Source organism: Asparagus officinalis, chromosome 3 (assembly GCF_001876935.1).
Source record: "Asparagus officinalis chromosome 3, Aspof.V1, whole genome shotgun sequence".
Classification (NCBI taxonomy): Eukaryota; Viridiplantae; Streptophyta; class Magnoliopsida; order Asparagales; family Asparagaceae; genus Asparagus; species Asparagus officinalis.
The window spans coordinates 112,837,765-112,848,890 of NC_033796.1; the positions used below are offsets into that span (position 1 = coordinate 112,837,765).

At 39.5% G+C, this 11,126-nt stretch overlaps 1 protein-coding gene across 1 annotated transcript; it reads right to left on the reverse strand.

The window, feature by feature from the left end:
• LOC109835626 (ATP-dependent DNA helicase PIF6-like) lies at nucleotides 9,927-10,475 on the reverse strand. The gene has a single exon (XM_020403595.1). The coding sequence runs from the start codon at nucleotides 10,473-10,475 to the stop codon at nucleotides 9,927-9,929; it is 549 nt and encodes a 182-aa protein (XP_020259184.1).

Consider the following 11,126-nt stretch of genomic DNA (forward strand, 5'->3'; position numbering starts at 1 on the left):
CGTATCAAATTCCCATTTGGTCAAACATTTAAACAGTTAGGACCAAAACCAAAATCCCCTCTCGATTCCTTCCATGAACGAGAGGTCCACTCAAATTGAACGGTCAAACCTTTAAACAGTTAGGATCGTCTCAAAGCTCTATTTGGTCAAACCTTTAAACAGTTAGGACCAAAGCTAAAATCCTCTCTCGATTCCTTCCATGAACGAGAGGTCCATAAATTGAGCGATCAAACCTTTAAACAGTTAGGATCGTATCAAATTCCCATTTGGTCAAACCTTTAAACAGTTAGGACCAGGGCCAAAATCCCCTCTCGATTCGTTCCATGAACGAGAAGTCCACAAATTGAGCGATCAAACCTTTAAACAGTTAGGATCGTACCAAACTCCCACTTGGTCAAACCTTACTACAGTTAGGACCACAACCAAAATCTCTTCTCGATTCATTCCATAAACGAGAGGTCCATTTTCAGTTGAATAATCAAACCTTATAACAGTTAGGATTATTCAAACCCGTCCAGATTCTTTAAGTGGAGATCCCACTTTGAGTTTCCTTTGCACCTAAGAGATAGAATATAAAATTCTTCCTCTCCGATTTCGAGTTCATCTCTACCAACAAACAAGAGACCAGGAGATAGAATATAAAATTCTTCCTCTCCATCATTGGGTTCACCTCTACCAACAAAAAAGAGACCAAAATACTCCAATAGGTACACGAGTCTAAACTGTTTTCCAACACTCGACAGGCAGTTTCTGGAGAATATTATTCTGAATATTCTTAAGGATAACCTGACAAACTCTCTAGGGACATACAAGTATCAATTTGGTGATAAAAGTCAAAGAGATACCAACTTCGATTCAAGATCTCGATAACGGTCGAGCGATAAACGCAGTACCGGAAGAGTATTAGCTATTCTACAAAGAACTGAATAGGCTAAAAGATGAAGAGATCAAGAGCCGAAGCCATTTTATGGATTCCTCTACACGATCTACTCAACCAAGTATTGAAAAGATCGTAAGTAAAATCTATCTTATCCAAAGTATCCCAGGCTCCTCTATAAAATAATGAGTCTGGAATACTTTGGAGGGGGTATCTGTAGGCGTCAAAAAATGCTGAAAGATATCCAAATACAGCTCAAGAGGAGATCAAAAGAACACAAAAGATAGTGTTTACTGTCTCGCCGTGCGAGACAGTGTTTACTGTCTCACCGTGCGAGACAGTGTTTACTGTCTCACCGTGCGAGACAGTGTTTACTGTCTCGACCACCGACACGTGGCCACCAACTGTTCAAGAACGTGGGAAACGTCGTGGGCGAGAATCACGTTGATAACTACCAAAATAACGGAGTTGTAAAACGTGGGAAGGCAGTTATAAGAAAACTGCTGGGCGGTTGAGGATTTCCGAGACAGTATTTACTGTCTCGGAACCCGAGACAGTGTTTACTGTCAGAGTTCCTGAGCTTCTGGTAATTCCTTGAGATTCGAGCTTTGACTTGATCTTAAGAAGAGTGATCGTCTTACTTTGATAAGATCTTCACTTCAAATTCCTACTTCGATAAACGAAGGAAGAATCACTTAACCCCTCACGATTCAATCAGAATCTGTGATTTGTTGGTCCACGAGTCAAAGCGCTCCCGGCACAGGCAAAGATCCCACGCAAGCAGTGATCCAAACAACGATCCTGCGTTTGTTTCTAAAAAGTTGTAATTTTCATTTTGTTGTGTAAAAGAAGTCTTATAAAAAGGTTATTTCTTTTGAATTTATTGTAATCGACTGAAGATATAATGAATTCCACAACAAGACCAACTTTTGACGCAAACAACTTTCCTTCTTAATGGACTAAATATTTGAGCCGGTGCTAGTGCTACATTATAATAATAGTAAAGGAGGTTATGTGATGGGAAAGTTTTGAGGTTTTAGTTGGATGTCATTAAATAGATATAATGGTACAATTAAAAGAGGAGAATTTCAAAAGTTTTGATTGGATTAATGTCATTTAAGTGGGTTTGATGGAGTTATAAAACCATAAGTTAATTTAATTTAATTTAATTTAACATGCAATAATAGAAATGTAACTCTTGTGTCTAACAACAGTTAGAGTTGTAGGCGTCAAAAATGCTAATAGATATCCAAATACAGCTCAAGAAGAGATCATCGAAAAATCAAAGAAAATAAGACAGTCTTTATTGTCTCGCACGCGAGACAGACTTTACTGTCTCTCTGCACGAGAGCGCGCGACAGCGTTTGCTGTCTCTCCGCGCGCGACAGCGTTTGCTGTCTCTCCGCGCGAGACAGCGTTTGCTGTCTCTCCGTGCGAGACAGTTTTGAAATGGTCAGAAACCACCTTGAACAACTGCCACAAACGTCCATTAACTGTCAAAGAACATGGGGAACGTCGTGGGCGAGAATCACGTTGATAACTGCTAAAATAACGGAGTTGTAAAACGTGAGAAGACAGTTACAACGAAAACTGCCAGACAGTTACTGTTCCCGAGACAGTATTTACTGTCTCCCGGGAACAGTATTTACTGTTCCCGAGACAGTGTTTACTGTCTCGGCCTCCAAGACAGTAAACACTGTCTCGGAAGCACTGTTCATCCAAGGGTTATAAATACCCCCCAAGGCCATTTTTGAAGGGGCTGATCATTTTGAGCATTTCAGAGCAATCCAGAGCAGAGAGAGAGCAGAGTGCTTGAGCTTCTGGCAACTCCTTGATATTCAAGCTTTGACTTGATTTCAAGAAGAATGACTATCTTACCTTGATAAGATATCGTTTCAAGTTCTCACTTCGATAAACGAAGTCAGAATCATAAACCCCTCACGATTCGATCAGAATCAGTGATTTGGTGGTCCACGAGTCAAAGCGCTCCCGGCACAGGCAAAGATCCCACGAAAGCAGTGATCCAAACAACTGCGTTTGTTTCCTAAGAGTTGTAATTTTTATTTTGTTGTGTAAAAGAAGTCTTATAAAAAGGCTATTTCTTTTGAATTTATTGTAATCGACTGAAGATATAATGAATTCCATGACAAAACCAACTTTTGACGCAAACACGCCCATGACCACAGTGGGAGCCAACGGTCTCGCTGCATTCGACCAAACCAAGTTTGAGGAATATCTCTCATCATCATTTTCAAGATCTTCATTGTCTCGCAAGTACAAGAGGATCTCACCACTGAAGAAGACTTCCATGCCAAAGAAGGCACAAAATGAAAACTCTCGCCTGATTGTTGCTGAGGATTTTACTCGCAACACCTCTGCTCACAATGACTCTTATCTAGTTAAAGAGTCATCGAATCAAAGCCCACCAGCATTGACGAAGAGAGCTCGTCAGAGACAACGTCAGCGCCGCGCTCGCCAAATGACTAAAGCGTTGGAACAAACCGACGGGGTTCGTTATCAAAAATCCCCTCTCGATTCGTTCCATGAACGAGAGGTCCACAAATTGAACGATCAAACCTTTAAACAGTTAGGATCGTCTCAAATTCCCATCTTGGTCAAACCTTTAAACAGTTAGGACCAAAGCCAAAATCCCCTCTCGATTCGTTCCATGAACGAGAGGTCCACAAATTGAACGATCAAACCTTTAAACAGTTAGGATCGTCTCAAATTCCCATCTTGGTCAAACCTTTAAACAGTTAGGACCAAAGCCAAAATCCCCTCTCGATTCGTTCCATGAACGAGAGGTCCACAAATTGAACGATCAAACCTTTAAACAGTTAGGATCGTCTCAAATTCCCATCTTGGTCAAACCTTTAAACAGTTAGGACCAAAGCCAAAATCCCCTCTCGATTCGTTCCATGAACGAGAGGTCCACAAATTGAACGATCAAACCTTTAAACAGTTAGGATCGTCTCAAATTCCCATCTTGGTCAAACCTTTAAACAGTTAGGACCAAAGCCAAAATCCCCTCTCGATTCGTTCCATGAACGAGAGGTCCACAAATTGAACGATCAAACCTTTAAACAGTTAGGATCGTCTCAAATTCCCATCTTGGTCAAACCTTTAAACAGTTAGGACCAAAGCCAAAATCCCCTCTCGATTCGTTCCATGAACGAGAGGTCCACAAATTGAACGATCAAACCTTTAAACAGTTAGGATCGTCTCAAATTCCCATCTTGGTCAAACCTTTAAACAGTTAGGACCAAAGCCAAAATCCCCTCTCGATTCGTTCCATGAACGAGAGGTCCACAAATTGAACGATCAAACCTTTAAACAGTTAGGATCGTCTCAAATTCCCATCTTGGTCAAACCTTTAAACAGTTAGGACCAAAGCCAAAATCCCCTCTCGATTCGTTCCATGAACGAGAGGTCCACAAATTGAACGATCAAACCTTTAAACAGTTAGGATCGTCTCAAATTCCCATCTTGGTCAAACCTTTAAACAGTTAGGACCAAAGCCAAAATCCCCTCTCGATTCGTTCCATGAACGAGAGGTCCACAAATTGAACGATCAAACCTTTAAACAGTTAGGATCGTCTCAAATTCCCATCTTGGTCAAACCTTTAAACAGTTAGGACCAAAGCCAAAATCCCCTCTCGATTCGTTCCATGAACGAGAGGTCCACAAATTGAACGATCAAACCTTTAAACAGTTAGGATCGTCTCAAATTCCCATCTTGGTCAAACCTTTAAACAGTTAGGACCAAAGCCAAAATCCCCTCTCGATTCGTTCCATGAACGAGAGGTCCACAAATTGAACGATCAAACCTTTAAACAGTTAGGATCGTCTCAAATTCCCATCTTGGTCAAACCTTTAAACAGTTAGGACCAAAGCCAAAATCCCCTCTCGATTCGTTCCATGAACGAGAGGTCCACAAATTGAACGATCAAACCTTTAAACAGTTAGGATCGTCTCAAATTCCCATCTTGGTCAAACCTTTAAACAGTTAGGACCAAAGCCAAAATCCCCTCTCGATTCGTTCCATGAACGAGAGGTCCACAAATTGAACGATCAAACCTTTAAACAGTTAGGATCGTCTCAAATTCCCATCTTGGTCAAACCTTTAAACAGTTAGGACCAAAGCCAAAATCCCCTCTCGATTCGTTCCATGAACGAGAGGTCCACAAATTGAACGATCAAACCTTTAAACAGTTAGGATCGTCTCAAATTCCCATCTTGGTCAAACCTTTAAACAGTTAGGACCAAAGCCAAAATCCCCTCTCGATTCGTTCCATGAACGAGAGGTCCACAAATTGAACGATCAAACCTTTAAACAGTTAGGATCGTCTCAAATTCCCATCTTGGTCAAACCTTTAAACAGTTAGGACCAAAGCCAAAATCCCCTCTCGATTCGTTCCATGAACGAGAGGTCCACAAATTGAACGATCAAACCTTTAAACAGTTAGGATCGTCTCAAATTCCCATCTTGGTCAAACCTTTAAACAGTTAGGACCAAAGCCAAAATCCCCTCTCGATTCGTTCCATGAACGAGAGGTCCACAAATTGAACGATCAAACCTTTAAACAGTTAGGATCGTCTCAAATTCCCATCTTGGTCAAACCTTTAAACAGTTAGGACCAAAGCCAAAATCCCCTCTCGATTCGTTCCATGAACGAGAGGTCCACAAATTGAACGATCAAACCTTTAAACAGTTAGGATCGTCTCAAATTCCCATCTTGGTCAAACCTTTAAACAGTTAGGACCAAAGCCAAAATCCCCTCTCGATTCGTTCCATGAACGAGAGGTCCACAAATTGAACGATCAAACCTTTAAACAGTTAGGATCGTCTCAAATTCCCATCTTGGTCAAACCTTTAAACAGTTAGGACCAAAGCCAAAATCCCCTCTCGATTCGTTCCATGAACGAGAGGTCCACAAATTGAACGATCAAACCTTTAAACAGTTAGGATCGTCTCAAATTCCCATCTTGGTCAAACCTTTAAACAGTTAGGACCAAAGCCAAAATCCCCTCTCGATTCGTTCCATGAACGAGAGGTCCACAAATTGAACGATCAAACCTTTAAACAGTTAGGATCGTCTCAAATTCCCATCTTGGTCAAACCTTTAAACAGTTAGGACCAAAGCCAAAATCCCCTCTCGATTCGTTCCATGAACGAGAGGTCCACAAATTGAACGATCAAACCTTTAAACAGTTAGGATCGTCTCAAATTCCCATCTTGGTCAAACCTTTAAACAGTTAGGACCAAAGCCAAAATCCCCTCTCGATTCGTTCCATGAACGAGAGGTCCACAAATTGAACGATCAAACCTTTAAACAGTTAGGATCGTCTCAAATTCCCATCTTGGTCAAACCTTTAAACAGTTAGGACCAAAGCCAAAATCCCCTCTCGATTCGTTCCATGAACGAGAGGTCCACAAATTGAACGATCAAACCTTTAAACAGTTAGGATCGTCTCAAATTCCCATCTTGGTCAAACCTTTAAACAGTTAGGACCAAAGCCAAAATCCCCTCTCGATTCGTTCCATGAACGAGAGGTCCACAAATTGAACGATCAAACCTTTAAACAGTTAGGATCGTCTCAAATTCCCATCTTGGTCAAACCTTTAAACAGTTAGGACCAAAGCCAAAATCCCCTCTCGATTCGTTCCATGAACGAGAGGTCCACAAATTGAACGATCAAACCTTTAAACAGTTAGGATCGTCTCAAATTCCCATCTTGGTCAAACCTTTAAACAGTTAGGACCAAAGCCAAAATCCCCTCTCGATTCGTTCCATGAACGAGAGGTCCACAAATTGAACGATCAAACCTTTAAACAATTAGGATCGTCTCCGAACTCCCACTTGGTCAAACCTTACTACAGTTAGGACCAAAACCAAAATCCCCTTTCGATTCATTCCATGAACGAGAGGTCCACTTTCAGTTGAATAATCAAACCTTATGACAGTTAGGATTATTCAAACCCGTCCAGATTCTCTAAGTGGAGATCCCACTTTGAGTTTCCTTTGCACCAGGAGATAGAATATAAAATTCTTCCTCTCCAGTTCCGGGTTTATCTCTACCAACAAACAAGAGACCAGGAGATAGAATATAAAATTCTTCCTCTCCATCATCGGGTTCATCTCTACCAACAAAAAAGAGACCAAGAGATAGAATATAAAATTCTTCCTCTCCATCATCGGGTTCATCTCTACCAACAAAAAAGAGACCAGGAGATAGAATATAAAATTCTTCCTCTCCATCAACGGGTTCATCTCTACCAACAAAAAAAGAGACCATACTACTCCAATAGGTACACGAGTCTAAAATATTTCCTACACTCGACAGGCAGTTTCTGGAGGATATTAATCTGAATATTCTTAAGGATAACCTGACGAACCTGGAGGATATTAATCTGAATATTCTTAAGGATAACCTGACGAACTCTCAATGGACATACAAACATCAATCTGGAAATACCAGCGGATAACCTGACGAACTCTCAATGGACATACAAACATCAATCTGGAAATACCAGCCTCGATTCAAGGTCTTAACAACGGTCAAGCGATAAACGCAGGGTCGGAGAAGCATTAGCTATTTTACAAAGAACTGAATAGACTAATGGATGAAGAGATCAAGGGCTGGAGCCATTTTTCTACACGATCTACTCAATCAAGTATTGAAAGGATTGCAAATAAGACCTGTCTTATCCAAAATGTCCCAGACTCCTCTATAAAAGTATTGAAAGGATTGCAAATAAGACCTGTCTTATCCAAAATGTCCCAGACTCCTCTATAAAAGAATAAGCCTGGAACACTTTGGAGGGGGTATCTGTAGGCGTCAAAAAATATTAATAGATATCCAAATACAGCTCAAGAGGAGATCATCGAAAAATCAAAGAAAATAAGACAGTCTTTACTGTCTCGCACGTGAGACAGACTTTGCTGTCTCTCCGCGCGAGACAACGTTTGCTGTCTCTCCGCGCGAGACAGCGTTTGCTGTCTCTCCGCGCGAGACAGCGTTTGCTGTCTCTCCGCGCGAGACAGTTTTAAAATGGTCAGAAACCACCTTGAACAACTGCCACACACGTCCATTAACTGTTAAAGAACATGGGGAACGTCGTGGGCGAGAATCATATTGATAACTGCCAAAATAACGGAGTTGTAAAACGTGGGAAGGCAGTTACAACGAAAACTGCCAGACAGTTACTGTTCCCAAGACAGTATTTACTGTCTCGCGGGAACAGTATTTACTGTTCCCGAGACAGTGTTTACTGTCTCGGCCTCCAAGACAGTAAACACTGTCTCAGAAGCACTGTTCATCCAAGGGTTATAAATACCCCCGAAGGCCATTTTTGAAGGGGCTGATCATTTTGAGCATTTCAGAGCAATCCAGAGCAGAGAGAGAGCAGAGTTCTTGAGCTTCTGGCAACTCCTTGATATTTAGGCTTTGACTTGATTTCAAGAAGAACGACTATCTTACCTTGATAAGATATCGTTTCAAGTTCTCACTTCGATAAACGAAGTCAGAATCATAAACCCCTCACGATTCGATCAGAATCAGTGATTTGGTGGTCCACGAGTCAAAGCGCTCCCGGCACAGGCAAAGATCCCACGCAAGCAGCGATCCAAACAACGATCCTGCGTTTGTTTCCCAAGAGTTGTAATTTTTCATTTTGTTGTGTAAAAGAGGTCTTATAAAAAGACTATTTCTTTGAATTTATTGTAATCGAACGAAGATATAATAAATTCCACAGCAAAACCAACTTTTGACGCAAACAAGGGTATTCACTGTGAATGAAATTTCTCATGAATACTATGACTTTCCATCTTAATGGACTAAAAATTTGAGCCGGTGCTAGTGTTGTATTATAATAATAGTAAAGGAGGTTATGTGATGGGAACGCTTTGAGGTTTTAGTTGGATGTCATTAAATAGATATAATGGTACAATTAAAAGGCTATCTCTTCATGTACACTATGTAATTAAGCATGAAGTATTATGTATATGATTTCATGTATGCATGTATGAGGGTGTATTTATTACATTTAGTTTTATTTAATTGAGGGTTATGAAAGGGATTTGAAGGAGTATGATTTATGATGTATGTATGTGTTATGTATATGCATGCATGTGTTTTATGTATGCATATATACATTTTAGAGGGTATTTTCGGAAGAAATGTTTTAACATACCAACACACTTTTATAATAGTACTAGTATGGTGCACGTGCGTTGCACGTGTTAATACTTTCATGTTTATATGTAGCCCTATAGTTTTTATTGTATTGATTAATTTTTTTTTCTACTTGACATATACATGAAAGATGTCATTGGGTTATAAATAGATGTTATAGTGTTATAAATAATATATATATTATTTATGATATAAATAGATGTTATAGGGTTATAAATAGCATCATAAAAACACTAATTTGGCATATGAAAAACCAGTATATTGACCAAAAAGGTCATAAATAAATGAAGTAACCAAAATTATTTAATTATATGTTCACTTAATGTAGCATAATCATATCTTATTTAAGTTTGATATAAATAGACAGAAAGGAGCTCAATTTTAGCAGGATTCATCAACTTCAAAAGATGCATCTTTGTCAAATTGTAGAGAGCCATGGGGAATCAGGTTGTAGCAAGGCAATTTGATCTATAATAGCTAGAGTCCATGACCTGCAAATAGAACTGAATCGAGCATGATCAGGCATCATAAACTTATGGAGGATCAAACCTAACTATAAATGTTACATAAATGGGGAAATTACCTTTGAGATCAAAGATAGTCCGTTGCATTGTAAATAGTTAACAACTTTAATACACATCTTCGCTACATATTAGAATATTGTGTTAGATAATAATTGTTTGAAAGTTAATTTGTACAAAATGTGCATCATAGAATGAAAAAATAATTAGTCATGATTTTGATGAGGTGATTTACCTTTGAGGCAATAATACTTCTGGATACACAATATTTTTCGCGTATGTTTTTGTTGTTCTTCTTGTTTGGTCAACTTTCACTAATACCTTAATTGTTCTCATTGATATCCCCTTGATAATGCAACATATAATTGACCATGTGAGAATACATGGTGTGGCAAATAAACTCCAACATAAGGTATTGTTTGTCCCTGCGCTTTGTTTATTGTCATTGCAAAACATAGTTTGATTGGAAATTGTTTTCTACGAAATTGGAATGGATAACCCTCATTTTCAGCTGGAGATAATGGTATTCTAGGAATCATGACATTTTGACCAGAATGTTGACCAATTGTGATTTCAGCATGGATAACATTATATTCATATCCTCTACAGATCATTCGTGTGCCATTGCACATTCCATTAGATGGATCAAGATTACGTAACAGCATGATCGGACAATTTCTTTTAAGAATCAATTTGTGAGGCGGGAGTCCATTCGGCATTAAGGTGTTCAAGAACTCTTCTTGGTAATAATTATTTGTGTCATCTACTGCTTCATCAAAGCTAAAGAATGTTTTAGCTTCACCAGGAAATAATGCAATTAATTTTTCATTAAGTCCATCAACATACTCATTCCTTGTTGAAAGAATAGCACGTTGTGTCATGTATTCAGCTGATGATGAGTTTGATTATAATGATGGAAAGATAGCATCAATCAAATTTTTTTCAGAGTTTTCATCATTGTCATATTCTATTACTGTTTTCAGCGAAAGTTGACTCCATTGTCGATTCCATTAAACTTTGATTTGTTTACACAAAATTACAATGAAAATAAACGAAAATACAACTTTCGAGAAAATAACACAGAAATTGTCTATCAACTCCTGCTTTGTGGGACTTTGCCTGTGCCGTGAGTGCTTTGGCTCGTTGACCACCGATTCAGAGATCGTGAGGGTGCTTAGGGATCTCTCCTTCGTTTATCGAAGTAAAGATTTGAAAGCGAATATCTTATCGATGTAAGATGTTCGCTCTTCCAAAGATCATGTCTGAGCTTAGATCTCTAGGAATCACCGAATGATGCTTGTCAAAGGGTAAAAATTCTCTCTTTCTTCCTCAAAATCAACAAAAGCTCAAGTCTCTTCTGCTCCAAAATGCTCTCTGTTCTTTATCTCGTGTGTAGGGAGATATTTATAGGGGTAGGAGTGCACAACAGTTGAAACGGGGGCGAAATAACTGACCAGGTAACTGTTCTTTGGCCGCTGCAGTCTATACTGCCGCGGCCATTGGCGCAGCAGTATAGGCTGCCGCGGCCAAAG

Excerpts from the sequence above, each read along its gene's own strand:
- LOC109835626 (XM_020403595.1), bottom strand. The coding sequence starts at position 10,475 with ATGACACAACGTGCTATTCTTTCAACAAGGAATGAGTATGTTGATGGA.